This window comes from Ammospiza caudacuta, chromosome 7 (genome assembly GCF_027887145.1).
Source record: "Ammospiza caudacuta isolate bAmmCau1 chromosome 7, bAmmCau1.pri, whole genome shotgun sequence".
NCBI lineage: Eukaryota > Metazoa > Chordata > Aves > Passeriformes > Passerellidae > Ammospiza > Ammospiza caudacuta.
The window spans coordinates 10,005,454-10,025,655 of NC_080599.1; the positions used below are offsets into that span (position 1 = coordinate 10,005,454).

Sequence of the window (20,202 nt, forward strand, 5' to 3'; positions counted from 1 at the left end):
TAGGGTGCCCAGAGCAGCTGTGGCTGCACCTGGATCCCTGGCAGTGCCCAAGGCCAGGCTGGACATTGGGAGAGTGGGAGGTGTCCCTGCTGTGGCAGGGGGTGGCAGTGGATTAGCTTTAAGGTTCCTTTCCACCCAAGTCATTCTGTGATTCTGTGATCTTTTTTTTAATTGATTTTAATTTATTTTAGTTGTGGTTAAAAAAATCCCAAGAGTGGGATATTTTTTAATTGGTAAGGGTTCCAAACCAATTGTGGAAGCAGGAATTTGCTGCTTCCCCCTCCACAGCTGGAACCCTTCTTGCAGGTTTGTGGAGGGGATTTCACAGCTATTTCTGCTCACTGGGTAGTTGATTTAAAGCTGGAAAATTAACTAGAATGGAAACTCTTCTTTCCCTTTATGAGGAGCAAGGGATGAGGTCTGGCAGCTGTAGGATTTGCAGCTCTCAGGGAAGAGGGACGATTCAGTAACACACCTATGCAGTGCCTACCTGTGGATACACATATTTTATTTGTCTGAGGTGTCAAGGAGAAAAAATGTTACGAAATTGCTTAAATGAAAACATGGTTTTGTATTTTTTTCAATTGAGTTTCATTTCTCAAATGCAACTTAATGCAAACAATAAGTAAGAAATAAATTTCTCTTGGGAAAAAGCTATTAACCGAATGGTTCTGTTTTAGCAGCATGTGAAGCTGTGTAATTGCTTACACATGTATTGCTCCAGTTTGTGCTCCCAGTTGTTGAATAGTATCAAATTATAGGAATCAAAGAGAATCAACTATTTTTAAGGGAAGTGTCTAGAAGCTACATACTGAAACATGATTAAAATTCAAGATTTCCAACTTACTCGTCTAAATCAGCAATTTTAATCACATTATTCAAGCCAACCTACCCTCAAACACACTTTTGACTTCAAAATACCCCAAACTAAAGAAGACAGAAGACCTTCCTTGAGCAGCTGTAACATTTTTATGTGTCAGTGTCAATCTTTTTGTTGAAAACAGAGATGTTTTTCATGGTTTATTTATTAAAGCAGCACATTTGTCCTGTTGTGCCATGAGCCTGGGTCGCTGTGCTGGGTGGGGAGGGGAAATCTCTGGAGCACCAAGAGCTGCTTAAACACATCAGGGCTGTGAGTTTTGCTCTGGGGTTCGGATGCTCCTGGTTAAATCCCATTTAGTGTGCAAAGGAGGAGCAGGAAGGGTTTGTGCCTTGGCTGATGCAGCCTCGGGGATTTGGCTGTGCTGGGGGTGCAGCTCATGAGCACCAGGCCTGGGTTTGGTTTTGTTTTCTGCTTGCTGATTAGACAGATGAGTAATGCCACGGTTGACTCTCACATTTAAAAGGGAAATGTTAACAGAAGTTTTATAGTTGTGTTTTACCCCCTTGTGTTGTTATCAGGGATGCCCTGGGTTTTGGACATTTGGGAGGGTCACTCGTTCCTGTGGCAGCACCTGAGCCCCACTCAGGGTGTCAGGAAGGGATCTCCACCCCTGGGCAGGGAAGGAGGAGTCGATGGACAGAACTTTGGGGGGGCTAAAGGGTTAAAAGATGAAACCTCCCTGGTGTGGGTGAGCACATGGTGGGGAAAATCCTCTCCTCCCAGCACTGTCATATTGTCTCTATTCAGTCTTCTGTTTTATTTTTGATAGGGTTTTAATAAACCTTTTAAATTTTTTGGCAGTGAGTAGCATTTCTCACACTGAGAACAGAAACAGGAGGGCTGGGCCCCCCAGTCCCCCACCCTTCTGGAGCCTGCTCCTGTGCTTTCCCTTTGGGTGATTCCCTCGATGGGATTCCATCCACCTCCTTCCCCTCCCTGGCAGGCTGCTGTGGCTGGATGCAGCTGGAGCTGTGCTGTGCCCCCTGTCAGGGGCCATTCCCGGCTGTGTGACAGCCCAGAGCTGCCACAGCCACTGCTGGGGCTGTGACCTGGCCTGCCCAGCGCTGGTGGCACGGTCAGGAATGCTTTGGGCTTTGGGGGGAGGCAGCCGGGCCCTGGCTGTGTCTGCGGAGGAGGGGATCGTCCTCCCGCCTCCCGTTCAGCCCGCGATGGCATTTCATCCTTCAGAGCCTGGCCTGGAAGGGACCTCACAGCTCACCTTGTTCCACCTCCCTGCCGTGGGCAGGGACGTCTCCCACTAGAGCAGGTTAGCATTGGCTGTGTTTTCCTTGCTGGCAGAGCCCTGTCCTGGTGTTGCCCGAGCCAGGGACAGGAGATGTGGTGTTGGCCTTTTCATGGAGATCCTACCAACTCCTTTCTGACCAGCACTCCACCACCAGCAAGGGGCACACATTGGTGAGGGCACCAAATTCCTGCAGAGCCCGATTTCTCAGTGTGGGAGGATGCTCCCATAGATAGACAGAGATTAAAGGTCCTGTGTATCACAAATTTAAGGGGCAGTAGGAGGTTGGGATCTGTCCATGGAAAGCATTCCAAGTGTGGAGGAGGCACATGTAGCCCATCCTCCCCTAAAATGGGGAGATAATCACACCTGTCCTCTCACATATGCAACCAATGCAGCTTCCAGTGGACAGGACTGATGGAGAGAAGGAGAGTCTACCAGAAATACAAACCTTGTTTTAATAGGAAATCCTCGAAGATGGATTTTCCTGCATTTTTTAAAAGCATTTATACCTATTGGATGACTACAGGCTTTGAAATGTTTCTGTCTGAATTGTGACAAACATCCCAGTCTTACACAGGAGGGACCAGGTCCTTTGATCAGGGAAATGTCTCTTTGGTCTTGAGCAGGGAGGGATCAATCCAGTTTTTCCCAAGACCAGAGCTTTTTGTCTGTGAGTACATGTATTTATTCTACAAAATAATTACCCTTGCCTTCACTTCCCTTTGGTAGGAGATGCTCCCTGTCTCCTGCAAGCTGTTACTCTATCCCAGGTATCTTTTTAGGTAAAAGGAAGAGAGAAAGGAAAGGCTGAATAAGAAATCCTCCTCAGAAGGGGGAAGATGAGCAGCTTTGGTCTGTCTGTCCATTTGTGAGCAGCTCTGTGGCTGTTCACCTGCATCCTTGCTGTCCTGGGCAGGCAGAATTCCTGCATTAGGAGAAGAAGAAATGCCATCAAGAGGTAGCAACAAAATATTGCCTCCCCTTGACCCCAGTGCTGGGCTGACCATTGAGATGTGTTTGTGGTGAAAACCACTCTGAATTTCCCATCTTTTCTGCATTTAAAACTGAAGCTTAATGTATTCTGTGTATTTTTGTTGGCAGATAGTAGTGATCATAAATTCCTTTTAATACAGTATTTCTACACCAGCACAGCCTTGATGTGCAGCGTACCTGGCTGTACTCTGTGGGATGCTTTGATTTCCCTTTGGCAGCTGCATTTTATTCTGTCTGCCCCAATCAGACACAATTCCCCTATCTCCATGTAGCCTCCAAATCCACTCCTGGTGTGGAGTTTTAGTGCTCTGCTAGGACCTGGGCTAGAAGGGAAGGAATCAGTGTCTGCTGGGCTCAGGGTTCCCCACCTCCACTGTGGATCAGAGCCAGCCTGGCAGCGGAGGGACACTTTGGGTGGCTCAGGGTGGCAATTCTGGGAGGGAAAAGCAGCACTTCAGGGGTGCTGCTGCATGGGACGAGGTCAGTAGTAGATATCCCACTCCTTGCTGTATGGGATGGGGAGGAGCTGCTCCCAAGGAGGAGCACATGTCTCCAGTTCCCAGTTCCTCCCGAAGCTGGAGCAGTGCAGTGCTCTGAAATAACGTGACCTTTGCTTGCAGGTCAGGCTGTTCCTGCAGGGTCACATGTGTGGCTGAACCTGCGGACAGGAGAGAGAGAAGCCAAACTCCCGGACAGAGAATATGGGGAAGGTGACACGAGAGAAGAAAGAAGAAGAAAAAGGTACAGATATACAAGGCTTTGGGTTGGGTGGGCTGTAGGATTCATGCCTTTTATTAGAGGCCAGGTTCCCTGGTACACTCAATTCCTGCATCTTCCAGAGACTTCATTGCTTGGTGAGGAGCTCAGCAGTGCTGAAAGCAGAGGCCTGTCCTTTGTATTCCATTTGGGATGGCAGTGGAAGTGCCCTGAGTGCACTTTCAGAGCACTTCATGGCTTCTCATGCCACGACATCAAAACAGTTTCCACACAGCCTGTGGAGTTCTGGCAAAGTCTTTGGGTTGTCCTTGATTTGCTGTGTTTGGAGTGTGATGGTTCTCTCTGCGCTTTTTAGGCCGAGCTACTTCCAGGAGTCTGTCTTTAGGAATTTATCTGCTGCAATCTAAAAACCTTTCTCCCGTACCGCGGTGATGATATCTTGTACTGCAACATGCAAAATGATTTGAGCTTCTGCTCAAACTAATGTTGCCTTAGCTAGGCTGGCATCATGGTGTAAGGATATCCTAATGGTTAATGTTCGGCCATTTGTGCAATGGTAGGTTTTGGGGACAGTGACATGAGGGATGAGAGAAAGAGGAAAAAGAAACATGCAGGTCATTCGGTTAGATAGCCGGTGGAATTTAGGCCATTTATTGGAGTCCAGAATCTCTGGAGCACATAATTCCTGCCTCTTTCTGAGATTTCATTGCTAGGTGAGGAGCTCAGCACTGCTGAAAGCTGATGCCTGTCCTTTGTGATCCCTTTGGGATGCTAGTGGAAGTGCCCTGAGTGCACATTGAGAGGCAACTTCATGGCTTCTCATGCCATGACACCAAAACTAAATTGGTATTTTGGGTTTTTTGAATGACATTTAGTCCTTTGAAATATCTACAGGAAGTGGTCTGGAAATGCTTTCTGAGCCTGCTCCTTAGGATCTTCTGTGAGGGGCTGAGGGCTGGCCTGAGCCCGGTGCTGTGTCCCACTGGGAGCAGCCACACAGGCTCACGCGCAGAGCAGGCATTGCCAGAGGCCCTGGAGATCTCACCTGCCCTGCAGCCACCATTGTCAAGGTGCTGTTAACCTCAGCCTGTGCTGACTTTCCCCTTGGACCCCTTGGTTTAGTCACTATGGGGAATTTCTTTCCTGAAGCCTGTGGGATTTTCCCCCTGGCAGCTGTGATGGGGATGCTCGAGGAGTGTGGAGCTTTGGGGGCAGCTGGCTGGGCAGGGCCTAAGCTCGGGGCCCTGTTGGGCCCATGGCCCCCAGCAGCAGCAGCAGCAGCAGCAGCAGTAGCAGCAGCAGCCCCAGGGCGCAAAGCCCCGTGCCCCCTGCCCAGCACAGGCTGCCCTGTCCCTGCAGCTGTCACCCGGGCGGGGCCCAGGGGCCAGTGGCTGCTGGCAGCAGCAGGAATGCGGGCAGGGTGAAGAAACTCTGGCCTGGCTTTTGTCTCTGGAACAATGCGGGCTCAGGGCAGTGCAGAGCAGGCTGGGAAGCAGAGCCCAGGGCCTTTGGAGGCACCAAGGCTTACAGATCAGCCCCTGCAGCAGCCCAGATGCAGGTGGCCCAGTTGCCAAGGCTGTGGTGGCCTTGAGAGCGTGCAGGTGGATTTTGCAGGGCTGTGGCCTGCTGGCGGCTCTGGGCCCAGGAGTGCCTGTGTCTGCAGCAGGAAGGGTGGCTGAAGGTTTGCTGGCTGCTTTGGTGGCATGGGTGCAGGGGCCAGTGCTGTGAGAGCCCCCTGTGTGAGAGCTGGTGAGAGCTGAGCTCTTGGGGACAGCGCTGTGCCCCAGGCCAGGAAGAGCAGCAGTGCCCAGTGGCAGGAGTGGTGTCAGTGGGAGCCCTGTGCACAGGGACCCCGAGCCCCAGGGTGGCCATGCCATCACCCCCAGGGACCATCATCCCTGGGAACGCGGAACAAGTGGAATCCACAAGTGTGCAAAGGCTGCCCGTGCCCAAAGGATTGGCCAAGAGAAGTCAGGTTTGAAAAAGAAACAGTATTTATTTGCCGAAGATCAGCAAATCTAGGATTTTCAGAACATGTGTCATTATAACAATTGTTATAACAACAAGAACAACAATGTACAGAACATATTTACATGGGATCCTATGGGCTAACAATCTTCAAAACGTATTTACAGAAATCTTCTAACGTAATCAACATATTTACAGGAACTTCTAAACTTTCAAACGTATTTACAAAGGTATTGCATCTGTGCCATCATGTGCATGAGCCCTGGAATAAAGGAAGCAGTAGAGCTGGAGTCAGCTGCCAGCACTGGGCCCAGCAGGGCTGGCAGCTGGGCCCCAGGGGCTGGGCCGGGGCTGGCAGGGCTGACGTGGCCCCAGGCAAGCGCAGGGCAGGCTGGGGCTGGTGCTTGTGGCAGCACAATCCAGGCCCCCTGCGGGCACCGTGTCCCTGAGTGGGGCCATCCAGCCCAGCCCCAGCCTGGCATCAGGGGACCCAGTGTGAGTGTGGGCAGGGCGTGGGAAGCATCTGCCTGTCTTACCTGTGGGGCACCATCTTCATCCAAGGACCATGGGCTCCTCCTCATCCTTCTCGTCAACTTCCATATCTTCCATGTTATCCTCCTCATCCACCTCCATCTCTTCAATGGTCTCCTCCTCATCTACTTCTTGTCCTCAACAGGGGAGGACATGGAAGTAGAGGAGGAGTCCACCTCCATCATTTCTTCCTCATCCAGCCCATGGTCCACATCCGTCGTCTCCACAGTGTCTCTGTCAGTCTGCAAGGGGCAGCACAATCTCCCAGTGGGCTTCCTGTCCCACACCATCCATTCCCACATGGCTAAAGCCTGCCCAAGCCGGGTGCCCCCTGCCTGGCATGGCACTGTACCTCTATTGGCACAGAAGAGCACATTCTGCAAGGATTGGCACTCCAGAGCAGGCGGCAGTAAAAGCCCAGGCAGCAGCAGCACCTCAGCGCTGAGGGTCAGAGCGCAGAGTGAGCAGCAACTGACCCTTGGCAGCCGTTGCAGTGTCTGCTGTGCTCGTTTCCAGGTCCTGGACATTCCACCTGGAACCCTCTGGAAGCTGTGATGTCACTGAAGTTTCAGGGCCGCTGCTCAGTGGGAGATGTTGATAGCAGAATGATCAAATCCTTGAATGGTTTGGCTTGAAAGGGACCCTAAAGATGATCTGGTTCCAAGCTGAGCAAGCTCCCAGCAGAGCAGGTTGCTGCGGCCCCTGTCCTACCTAGCCTTGGATGTTGCTGGGGATGGGGCATCCACAGCCTCTCGGCACTGGTCCCTGTGTCAGGGACAAGCATCCTGAGAGTAAAGAACTTCTTCCCATCATCAAATCTCTTCCGTCTCTTGCAGTTTGATCCCATTCCTCCGTGTCCTGTCACTACAGTTCCTGAAAAAGTGTGCTCTCCCACTTCCCTGTGTTTCAGGCTGTTCCTTCAGGGTTACACGTGTGGCTGGACCTGCAGACAGGAGAGAGAGAAGCCAAGTTCCCAGTCAGAAAAAATGTGGAATGTGGCTTGAGAACTGAGAGAATAAGGAAAAAGAAAAGACATGGAAGTCTTTGGCTTGCGTGGGCTGTGGGACTCATGCCTTTTATTAGAGGCCCGGTCCCTGGTGCACTCAGTTCCTGTGTTGCAGCCTGCCCACAGCAACCTCTGTGACGGACCTGCACTCTCAGAGCTGGGAGCCGGCTTGCTTGGATGGCTGACGGATGAGGCAAGAGAGGGATCGTTGTGTGGAAATCCAAATAATGTGGATTGCGCTGAAGAGGGTCCAGGAATGGAGACAAAATGGGGCTGCGCACACAATATGGGGGTGAACAGTGCAGGATCATTACAGTAAGCCAGGACCAAATTGATACAAGAGAGCTGGAACATTCCGAGGGAGTACATATAAGGGAATGCAGCAGTTGAACTGGGTGATACCAGCAAAACGTGCTGCATCACCATGAGCCTGCAAATGCCCATGGGCGACACCATTGCATTCAGAGCGGTTTCTCTCTTTTACCTTGGTCACTTTGCCCTGAGGTATTACAGTTCCAGTGGTAGGCCCCTGGGCCCTCACATCTGCCCCTTTTTGTTGTCTCTAAAGAAGGCTTCTGCCATAGAGTTTTGGAGTCATTTAGCAAAAAAGGATAATATAACCAACACAATGAATACAAAAAACAAAGCCCACACAACAGTCTTAACTAAAGATGAAAGCCAGCCTCGCAAACCCCTGTGTTTGGAAAGCCCAGTGAACCAGTCGTTGTTGCCTTCCATCTGGATCTTTTTTCCTTGATCTTTTAGGAGCTGGATGCCCTGGTATACTGACTCCCTATGTGAGAACAGGTATAAAAAGAACATGCCTTCAAATGCATGACAGGCATGGCCATGGACAAGAAATTGTGGCTTGTCTGTGGAAGCAGCCAGCTGAAGGCATGCGGCTCAGTGAGGAGCATCCAGTTCTCTGCTGCAGCGGCTACAAACGGCAGCATCCTCTGACTTTAGCTTATTTAGTATCTGGAGGCTTGGGTGTCCTAAAAGTAAACAGATAAAGAGATTAGAATATGAAACTTGTGTTCCCACTAAACTTTCTCTTCTGTAAGCCAAGGGTGTGAACACAGCTTATTAGAAGAATCATGTATCAATGCTAAAATATAATTTTTACAAATGTTAAGACATAGATCCTGGTTAGTGGTGTCTGAGCTATCTTGGTCTTGGTGTGTGTGGTCAACGCTGTTTAGGAGATTTTCTTCTGTCCTTCTCCTTCTTTTCCAGGCTGCTACTCTCTCTCTTAGGCTTTCATTCTGTTCTTCTAATGGTGGCTCTGGTGTTTGCCTCACTGTTTCCAGAAAGAGTTTTTATGTATTTTGCTGGGATCCATCTTAGGAATGTTGCTGTAGAGACAAGGGCATCTTTTCTTTCCCAAGTAATTAATGGAAAAGGGCACATAATTTGTTTAGATTCGGGGTCTTTGGTCAACACAGGTGACTGTTCTTTTAATTGGACTGCAATTGAACTAGTATAATTCCTGATGACTGGGAGAGTTGTCTCCATAAATGAATTGTTCCAGAAGTTGAATACATTAAAGGCCTTGGCCAGTCAGTCAGTGGAAGATAATATCTGGATTACCTCTCTCAGTTGATCAAGGATCCTTTTGGTGGATCAGTGGGCCCTCTCAGCTATGGACTTTCCAGTGGCGGAGTGTGGAATGCCTGTGACATGTTTTATACCCCAGTGGTTAGAATCTTGTTGGAATCAGTGCAAGGTATAAGCAAGAGCATTATCAGTTTTAATTTCCTGTAGAACTGCTAAGGTGGAAAAAACTAAAAAGTAATGTTTTATAGCATCTTCTGATTTTTCACCAGCATGGGCAGAGGTGAAAACCACGCTGGAAAAGATGTCGAATGAGACCTGGATATATTTTAGTCTGGCGAAAGGGGCTTAGTGTGTGATGTCTGATTGCCAGATGTGAAGACTCTCTAGTCCTCTTGGATTGACTGCTGCTCTGACAGAAGCAAGGCCATGTTCCTGACAATTTGGGCAGGTGGCTACAATGGATCTTGCCGGGTCTCGGGTGTTTTTGAACATCCTGAGCAGCGCAGGAATGTTTTGATGGTAGAATTGGTGGCTGATCCTAGCCTGTGTAAAAAAAATCTAAGGCATATTGCAGTGGTTCAGATGTTTGAAGTAGGCAATTGAGGTGCTCTTGAGTGAGAAGTAAGTATATATTCACAAGGTCTGTTCCTGCAAGGGAGCACAGATGCTCTCTAGCTTTCCTGATAAGTTGTGCAATAACTTTCTGTTGGGTTATCATTTTAGTAGGTTGGTGTCATCTGAAAACGCATTCAATTTCTATGAGGGGATCTGAGATAGTTGAGTCCCCCTGAAAGAATAATGCATGGAATATTGGACTTACACCAAGCATTGCCAGGGAGAAAGGAAAAGTGGTGTGGTATCTGTGTGCCTGTTTAGTTTGAATGACCCAGGATACCTTTTGTACAGTTGCTTAAGCCTCCGGTGTCAGTGATCACGGGAATCGAGTCCTTCACTGCCTTTAAGGAGCAGCAGGAACAGTGGCATGAGATCTTCTGTGGTGATTCCCAGCAGTGAACGTATCCAACTGATGCTTCCACAGAGCATTTGGAGTTCTAGCAGAGTCTTTGGGTTGTCCTTGATGTGCAGTGTTTGTGGTGTGATGGTTCCCTCTGCAGTTTTTAGGCCGAGACACTTCCAGGGGGCTGTCCTTTGAACTTAATCTGCTGCAATCTTAAAACCTTTCTCCTGTACCACAGTGATGATATCTTGTACTGCAACATCCAAAATGATTTGAGCTTCTGCACAAATGACTGTGATGTCCATGTAATGAAAAATGATAGCATTAGGATGTTCATTTAATGGTCCATATAACGAAAAGCGATTAGCATTAGGGCGAGAGAATTTTGACATCAAGCCATTGACAAATATTTGGTCTACTCTTCATTCTTTGAGGCAATACAGTCCACTGGTAGCTCTGTAAAGGTGCTTGTCGATTTAGTGACGGAAAAGGCAACCCAGGAGGGTGTCATTGGGCTGCATGGGGGTGTCAAAAAAGTAGTCATTAAGATCTATATCAACCATCTGCCAATAACAGTGTAATCATAGTTACAATTGGACTAAACCTCCCTGAACTAGCCTTCCTTCACATCTCAACCTATGCAATCTTAAAAGCAATGCTCTTCCTATGCTCAGGCTCCATCAATCACAGCCTAAGTGGCAAAGAAGATATCCGAAAAAAAGGAGGACTCCAAAAACTGCCACCCTCAACTACGGCATGGTGCACCATCGGCAATCTCGAGGTATCATGGAGGCTGAGGGCAGACTGGACTGGAGGGAACCCATGTCCTCAATGACCTCATTGATTTTCCTGAGGTCCTGCAGGAGCCGCCTCTTGTCCTTGCCAGGCTTTCATATGATAATGACTGGTGCACTGCAGGGGCTAGTAGATGGTACAGTGTGGCCCACAGGCAGCTACTCCTGCATGAGGGACTGCAGGGCCTTTAACTTTCTGCCTGGGAGGGGCCACTGATCCACCCATATATGGGGTCGTTGGTCTTCCAGGTTGACTGAAGGGTGGCGCGCTGCTCAGTGGCCCCGTCTAGAAATCCTGAGGTATTGATAGGATCGCCGGCCCTGTCCCCCTTTGGGACAAGAGGTCTTTTCCTCAAATTGTTATTGGTGCCCGGGTGACAAAAGATCTTACTGTAGAAACTGTGCCCTCAAGACCTTCCATGCAGATGTTACTGTGACTCTATAGGCTGGTACTGGCTCCCCTGGTAGCTAATATTTACCTCAGCAGCTGGAACCAGGGGCCATTCTTTTAGCAAATCAGAGCAGGAAATTATGGTCGTGTCAAGTCCTGTATCTTATAATCCTGAAAGACCTCTCTTTCTCGCTTTAAATGACCAAGCACACTTTAGAACGGGTCTATTTCTGCATGTTGTCTGTGCCCACATCACCATTGGATCAACTGGTGTGGTGATCATGTCCCGTAGGAGGTAGGCTCTGACTGTAACTGTTCATTTTGGAATGAAAAGGGGAAAGTCTAAGCATAGAGCCTGGACAGTTATCTCCTGCAAAGACGTCAAGGCAAGTACCTCAGGTAGTATCGTGAGTGTCTCCATCCCTTCCCCGGTGTTGGTTTAAATCAAAATGTTTTTGGGCCATCCTTCAGGCCTGTATTTGCCTGTGGGAATATGGTGAACATAAATATCGTGGATGGGAATTGAAAAGGCGCTTACCAGCTGCCTTTGGGTTCCAGGGCAGAGCTGTCTTCTGTCAAGTTTTCTGCAGTGATCGAGCTGTCCCGCTGGATCTGAGAAGGTCACTGTGCTGGTTCTCCATGGTGTTGGGGAGAGTGGGGCGGAACGGCCACACATTTGGTGTCATCGTGCAGGGCCTCTCTGTGTCTGCGTAGGGTTTCCCGCAGGCCACCGGTTTTGCTGGTGTTGGAAAGCATGTGGACGAGGGGGGCAGTGGAGACAGTGGCTGTGACAGCAAGAAGGTCCCCGGTAATAGGCTTTATTTTTACAATTGTGTTGAAAATGCCCCATCTCCGTACACTGAAAGCAAGGTCCTTTTTCATGTGTATGTCAGGGAATAACTTGGGAGGCTACTAGCACCTCTACTACACCCTGACTGGTAGCCTTAGCTTGGCTGGCGTGACAGTGTAGGGATGACCTAAGTGTGCATGCCTCGACCATTTGTGCAATGGTAAGCTTTGGGTTAAGGGGTAGCGAAGGAAAAATGTCTTTACAGGTGTTATTAGCAATTGTTTCAGCAAGTTTAGTAAGGAGTACCTTCCTGGCTTTTGAATATTCAGCTTGTTTCTCTATTGCTTGTGGAATGTGGTCAATAAATTTTAGAAAGGATTGCCCAGTCCCTGCAGAATGTCTGTGAAATCTAGAGTAGGTATTTCTCCATTGGCTGTCTGCATGAGAGCTGTGTTTGCAGCACTTTTATCTCTTCTAACAGAGCTCAGGGAAGGTCTATTGAATGAGGTTTTTTTAAATCTACCTCACTGGCTAGATGGACTAGTGTTAGGTGTGTCCACCTGTCTTCCCTAGTATAGTCTTTTAATAATTGTTTTTCTAGTTTTTTCCCCATTTCTTCCCACAGAATAATTTCAGTGGGAGAAAGTAGGATGTGCATAAAATGGAGCAGATCGTGAGGCACAATAACATGTGCAGTGAAGATGGCATTTAACAAATTATTAAAGTACGGTGAGCCCCTCCCATGGTCTTTCGCTGCTTTACAAAGATCTTTCATCTCCCCGTGTGTTACAGCTTCCCATCAGGTGTTAGCCCCCCTCTGGTACTGCACCGGTGCTGCTTGTATTTTAGCTACCAATTCCCAGTCCCCCTGTTCAGCTGCCAGCTTTTCCATCCTCTGCTAAGAATCCTCAGGCTCATGCTGAAGGTGGGATGAACCTTCCCTTTCCTCTCCAGAAGAGGGAACTTGATCTTTGGCAGAGGAGCGGGGCCTTGAGGTGCCTGGCCAGGCCCGGTGTTGTGGGCCTCTGGTAGCCAAGATGGCGGCCTTCCGGTTATCGCCCCTCACACTTCCAGCTCCGACAGTGTGGGATCCGTAAGGGGCTGAATTGGAGGGGGTAGGCCAGCGGGAGTAGGCAAGAAAGCGCTGGATCCCAATGCAGGGGTGGTTCCTGATGCAGGGGTAGGACCCAAACAGGGGGAAGACCCGATGAAAGAGCTGGGAGTGGGAGGGAGTTTGACATTGATGACCCCCTCCAGAGGAGGGACTCCATTTTGTGAGCTATCTGATGGGGATCCAGTGAGGAGAGGTACTGGAGAATGAGTTAGGGTAGAATCCAGGCCTGTGTGACCTGGGCAGGGGGTAGAGAAGGAGGGGAGATGGCAGATAGCAGGTGTCTTGTCTGTACTTTTCAGCAGTTTCTGTCTCTCATCCTATTGGTGTCAGACAGTTCAGGAATGCGGGGGGCAGAACGCAAAGACTGGATTGAATATAAGAACTTTGAACCCTTGAGAAAACTCTATAAATCATATGAAAAATTGGGTAAAATGTTGCACCTCTTATCACTACCTGAGTTTTCTAAAAATAGAGACTTTTCCTTACTCAGTCCCAGAATGCTATAAAACGAACAGAATATACAGAAATATCTGGGAACTCCGTAAACAGCCAATGAACAAATGACTTCCAACTTCCCTTAGTAAAAGTCTTCCACTCTGAAAGGAGAGACTACCATAACCTCTCAGCTTTGGATAATTTGTTACTCAGAGCTGCCCCTGATGTAAAGGGTGGCCCACCCACAGGACTAAAAAATCACCCAAGGATCCTGCACTGCAGGTGGCTATCCCCTAGTTCACTGCTCTGGTGGTGCTGGATGCAGATGTTTCAAAATGTCCCCTGAGCTTCAGCAGCTGAGCTGGCCCTGTTGCTGCTGCAGGGTGCCAACGTTGCATTCAGTAAGCCCTGATTAAACTGATAAAACATTGCATTGAAAGGGCTGCCTCACTTTATTGTAATTTTTCATTTTTGTCGTGCGGTATTATAATTACTGTAATAGGCCCCTGGGCCTCCACAACCTTGCGTTCTCCTGAGATATCATTGCAGTGAGGAGGTCAGCAGTGCTGAAAGCAGAGGCCTGTCCTTTGTGTTCCCCATGGGATGCCAGTGGAAGGGCCCTGAGTGCACATTCAGAGGCAACTTCATGGCTTCTCATGCCATGACACCAAAACTAAATGTGCAAGGTGGCTTCTTTAAATTACATTCAGTCTTTTGAAATATCTACAGGAAGTGGTCAGGAAACTGCTTTCTAAGCCTGCTCCTTAGGATCTTCTGTGAGGGGCTGAGGGCTGGCCTGAGCCTGGTGCTGTGTCCCACTGGGAGCAGCCCCACAGGCTCACGTGCAGAGCAGGCACTGTCAGAGGCCCTGGAGATCTCACCTGCCCTGCAGCCACCATTGTCAAAGTGCTGTAAACATCAGCTGGTGCTGACTTTCCCCTTGGACCTCGTGGTTTAGTCACTATGGGGAATTTCTTTCCTGAAGCCTGTGGGATTTTCCCCCTGGCAGCTGTGATGGGGATGCTCTGGGAGTGTGGGGCTTTGGGGGCAGCTGGCCGGGCAGGGGCTGAGCTCGGGGCCCTGTTGGGCCCATGGCCCCCAGCAGCAGCAGCAGCAGCAGCACCAGCAGCAGCAGCAGCAGCAGCCCCAGGGCGCAAAGCCCCATGCCCCCTGCCCAGCACAGGCTGCCCTGTCCCTGCAGCTGTCACCCGAGTGGGGCCCAGGGCCGGTGGCCGCTGGCAGCAGCAGGAATGCGGGCAGGGTGAGGACGCCCTGGCTTGGCTTTTGTCTCTGGAACAAAGCGGGCTCAGGGCAGTGCAGAGCAGGCTGGGAAGCAGAGCCCAGGGCCTATGGAGGCACCAAGGCTTAAAGATCAGCCCCTGCAGCAGCCCAGATGCAGGTGGCCCAGTTGCCAAGGCTGTGGTGGCCTTGAGAGCGTGCAGGTGGATTTTGCAGGGCTGTGGCCTGCTGGCAGCTCTGGGCCCAGGAGTGCCTGTGTCTGCAGCAGGAAGGGTGGCTGAAGGTTTGCTGGCTGCTTTGGTGGCATGGGTGCAGGGGTCAGTGCTGTGAAAGCCCCCTGTGTGAGAGCTGGTGAGAGCTGAGCTCTTGGGGACAGCACTGTGCCCCAGGCCAGGAAGAGCAGCAGTGCCCAGTGGCAGGAGTGGTGTCAGTGGGAGCCCCTGTGCACAGGGACCCCGAGCCCCAGGGTGGCCGTGCCAGCACCTGCAGGGACCTCCAGCCCTGGGAACACGGAACAAGTGGAATCCACAAGTGTGCAAAGGGTGCCTGTGCCCACAGGAATGGCCAAGAGAAGTCAGGTTTTCAAAAGAAACAGTATTTATTTGCCGAAGATCGGCAAATCTAGGATTTACAGAACATGTGTCATTATAAAAATCGTTATAACAACAAGAACAATGTACAGAAGATATTTACATGGGATCTGATGGGCTGACAATCTTCAAAACGTATTTACAGAAAACTTTGAACGTAGTGAACATATTTACAGGGAACTTGGAACATAGTGAACGTATTTACAAGGAACTTCTAAACTTCCAAACGTATTTACAAAGGCATCGGATCGGTGCCATCATGTGCATGAGTCCTTTAAGAAAGGAAGCAGCAGAGCTGGAGTCAGCTGGCAGCACTGGGCCCAGCAGGGCTGGCAGCTGGGCCCCAGGGGCTGGGCTGGGGCTGGCAGGGCTGGCGTGGCCCCAGGCAAGCGCAGGGCAGGCGGGGGCTGGTGCTTGCGGCAGCACAATCCAGGCCCCCTGCGGGCACCGTGTCCCTGAGCGGGGCCATCCAGGCCAGCCCCAGCCCGGCGTCAGGGGACCCAGTGTGTGTGTGGGCAGGGCGAGGGAAGCATCTGCCTGTCTCACCTGTGGGGCTCCATCTTCATCCAAGGACCCTGGGCTCCTCCTCATCGTTCTCATCCACTTCCATATCTTCCATGTCATCCTCCTCATCCACCTCCATCTCTTCAATGGTCTCCTCCTCGTCTACTTCCACGTCCTCAACAGGGGAGGACATGGAAGTAGAGGAGGAGTCCACCTCCATCATTTCTTCCTCATCCAGCCCATGGTCCACTTCCATGTCCTCCACAGTGTCTCTGTCAGTCTGCAAGGGGCAGCACAATCTCCCAGTGGGCTTCCTGTCCCACACCATCCATTCCCACATGGCTAAAGCCTGCCCAAGCCGGGTGCCCCCTGCCTGGCATGGCACTGTACCTCCATTGGCAAAGCAGAGCACATCCTGCTGGGATTGGCGCTCCAGATCAGGCAGCAGCAAAAGCCCAGGCAGCAGCAGCACCTCAGCGCTGAGGGTCAGAGCGCAGAGTGAGCAGCAACTGACCCTTGGCAGCCGTTGCAGTGTCTGCTGTGCTCGTTTCCAGGTCCTGGACGTTCCACCTGGAACCCTCTGAACCCTATGGGAGCTGTGATGTCACTGATGTTTCAGAGCCACTGCGCAGTTGGAGATGTTGATGGCAGAATGATCAAATCCTTGAATGGTTTGGCTTGAAAGGGACCCTAAAGATGATCTGGTTCCAAGCTGAGCAAGCTCCCAGCAGAGCAGGTGTCTGCGGCCCCTGTCCTACCTAGCCTTGGATGTTGCTGGGGATGGGGCATCCACAGCCTCACTGCACTGGTCCCTGTGTCAGGGACAAGCATCCTGAGAGTAAAGAACTTCTTCCCATCTTCAAATCTCTTTCACCTCTTGCAGTTTGATCCCACTCTCCTGTGCCCTTTCACTATATTTCCTGACCAAGAGTCCTGTCCCACTTCCCTTTGGGTCAGGATCTCCCTGCAGGGTCACACTTTTGGCTGAACCTGCAGACAGGAGAGAGAGATCTAAATTCCCAGTCAGAGAAAATGGGGAAAGTGACACAAGAGATGAGAGAATGCGGAAATAAAAGATACATGCACGGCATTGGTTTGTGTGGCCTGTGGGATTCATTCCTTTTATTAGAGGCCAGGCTCCCTGTTGCACTCAGTTCCTGTGTTTTAGCCTGCCCACAGCCAGCCTCTCTGAGCGACCTGCATTCCCAGAGCTGGGAGCACGCTTGCTTAAACTGCTGGTGAATAAGGCAAATGAGGGATCTTTGTGTGGAAGTGCAAACACTGTGGATTGCCCTGAAGAGGGTCCAGGAAGGGAGACAAAATGGGGCTGGGCACACAGTTGGAAAATGAGGGGGGGAAAAGCAGGGGTGCAATGCAGTAAGCCTCAACCAAAATGGTACAAGAGAGGGGAGAACATTCTTGGGGGAGTACATATAAGGAGAATGCAGCAGTTGAACTGGGTGATATCAACAAAACGTGCTGCATCACCATGAGCCTGCAAATGCTCATGGGCGACACCATTGCATTCAGAGTGGTGTCTCTCTTTTACCTTGGTCACTTTGCCCTGAGGTATTACAGTTCCAGTGGTAGGCCCCTGGGCCCTCACAACTCCCCCTTTTTGTTGCCTATAAAGAAGGCTTCTGCCATAGAGTTTTGCAGGCATTTAGCAAAAAAGGATAATATAACCTGCACAATGATTACAATAAACAAAGTCCACAAAACAGTCTTAACTAAAGATGAAAAGCAGCCTTTCATCACCCAGTGTTTGAAAGTTCCAGTGAACCAGTCGTTTTGCCTTCCATCTGGATCTTCTTTCCTTGATCTTTCAGCAGCTGGATGCCCTGGTATACTGACTCCCTATGTGAGAACAGGTTGAAAAAACACATGCCTTCAAGTGCCTGACCGCCATGGCCATGGAGAAGAAATTGTGGCTTGTCTGTGGAAGCAGCCAGCTGAAGGCATGCGGCTCAGTGAGGAGCATCCAGTTCTCTGCTGCAGCGGCTACAAACGGCAGCATCCTCTGACTTGGGCTAATTTCGTATCTGGAGGCTTGGTTGGGCTAAAAGTAAACAGATAAAGAGATGAGAAGATGAAACTTAAGTTGTGTTCCCACTAAACTTTCTCTTCTATAAGCCAAGGGTGTGAACACAGCTTATTAGAAGAATCATGTATCAATGCTAAAATATAATTTTTACAAATGTTAAGACATAGATCCTGGTTAGTGGTGTCTGAGCTATCTTGGTCTTGGTGTGTGTGGTCAACGCTGCTTAGGAGATCTTCTGTCCTTGTTCTTCTTTCCCAGGCTGCTGCTGTCTCTCTTAAGCTTTCATTCTGTTCTTCTGATGGTGGCTCTGGTGTTTGCCTCGCAGTTCCCAGAAACAGTTTTTATGTATTTTGCTGGGATTCATCTTAGGAGTGTTGCTGTAAAGACAAGGGCATCTCCTCTTCCCCAAGTAATTAATGGAAAAGGGCCCATAATTTGTTCAGATTCAGAGTCTTTGCTCAACACAGGTGGCTTTTCTTTTAATTGGGCTGCAGTTGAATTAGTAAACTGCCTGATGACTGGGGGAGTTGGCTCCATGAATGAGTTGTTCAAAAAGTTGAGTACATAAAAGGCCTTGGCCAGTCTGTCAATGGAAGATAATATCTGGATTACCCCTCTCAGTTGATCAAGGATCCTTTTGATGGATCAGTGTGCCCTCTCAGCTATGGACTGTCCTGTGGTGGAGTGTGGTATGCCTGTGACATGTTTTATACCCCAGTGGTCAGAAACTTGTTGGAATCAGTGTGAGGTATAAGCAGGAGCATTATCAGTTTTAATTTCCTGTGGAATTGCTAAGGTGGAGAAATTAAAAATTAATGTTTTATAGCGTCTTTGATTATTCACCAGCATGGGCAGAGGCAAAAATCCCAGTGGAAAAGGTCTTGATTGAGACGTGGATGCACTTTAGTCTGCCAAAAAGGGCTTAGTTTGTGATTTCTGATTGCCAGATGTGGAGACTCTCTAGTCCTCTTGGATTGACTCCAGCTCTGAGAGAAGCAAGGCCATGTTCCTGACAATTTGGGCAGGTGGCAACAAGGGATCTTGCCAGGTCTGGGGTAATTTTGAACATCCTGAGCAGCGCAGGAATTTTTTGATGGTAGAATTGGTGGCTGATCCCAGCCTGTTCAAAAACTATCTAAGCCATATTGCAGTGGTTCAGATGTTTGAAGTAGGCAATTGAGGTCCTCTTGAGTGAGAAGTAAGTAAATATTCACAAGGTCTGTTCCTGATAGGGAGTACAGACACTTTCTAGCTTTCCTGATAAGTTGTGCAATAACTTTCTGTTGGGTTGTTATCATTTCAGTAGGTTGGTGTGCTCTGAAAACCCAATGAATTATTATCAGGGCACCTGAGATAGTATAGTCCCACTGAAACAATAATGTATGGAATTTTGGACTTACACCAAGGATTGCCAGGGAGAAAGGAAAAGTGGTGTGGTATCTGTGTGCCTGTTTAGTTTGAATCACCCAGGAGACCTTTTGTACAGCTGTTTCTGCCTCTGGTGTCAGTGATCACGGGAATTGAGTCCTTCTCTGCCTTTAAGGAGCAGGAACAGTGGCACGAGATCTTCTGTGGTGATTCCCAGCAGTGAACGTACCCAACTGATGCTTCCACAGAGTGTTTGGAGTTCTTGCAGAGTCTTTGGGTTGTCCTTGATGTGCAGTGTTTAGCCTGTGATGGTTCTCTCTGTGCTTTTTAGGCCGAGGAACTTCCAGGGGGCTGTCTTTTGGACTTTATCTGCTGCAATCTCAAAACCTTTCTCCTGTACCACAGTGATGACATCTTGTACTGCAACATCCAAAATGATTTGAGCTTCTGCACAAATTAATGTATCACCCATGTAATAAAAGGCTGCAAGCCATTGACAAATAGTTGGGCTCTGCTTTATTCTTTGAGGCAATACAGTCCACTGGTACCTCTGTAACGGTGCTGTCGATTTGGGGACGGAAAAGGCAAACAAGGGGCTTTCATTGGGGTGCAAGGAGAAGTCAAAAAAGCAGTCATTTAGATCTGTAACAACCATCTTCCAAACTCGAAGTAACATGGAGGCTGAGGGCAGGCTGGACTGGAGGGCACCCATGTCCTCGATGACCTCGTAGATTTTCCTGAGGTCCTGCCGGAGCCGCCTCTTGTCTTTGCCAGGCTTTCATATGATAATGACTGGCGCATTGCAGAGGCTAGTAGATGGTACAATGTGGCCCACAGGCAGCTGCTCCGGCACGAGGGACTGCAGGGCCATTAAGTTTCTGCCTGGGAGGGGCCACTGATCCACCCATATAGGGTCGTTGGTCTTCCAGGTTGAGCAAAGTGTGGCGGGCTGCTCAGTTGCGCCGTCTAGAAATCCTGAGGTGAGAATAGGATCTTTCGTGGTTTGAGAGGAAGTAAGTTTTCTGGGACGCTGTTGTCACACCAATAGGTTTTCAGATTTTAATATTGGCACCT

General features: G+C 49.6%; 1 protein-coding gene across 1 annotated transcript in view; it reads left to right on the top strand.

The window, feature by feature from the left end:
- LOC131559638 (nucleotide exchange factor SIL1-like) overlaps positions 1 to 20,202 on the top strand; it is a 52,915-nt gene that overhangs the window by 9,881 nt on the left and 22,832 nt on the right. The window contains exon 2 of the mRNA XM_058808054.1: positions 3,743 to 3,863. Coding sequence (XP_058664037.1) covers positions 3,743 to 3,863 — 121 coding nt within the window. The remainder of the gene's footprint in view (positions 1 to 3,742; positions 3,864 to 20,202) is intronic.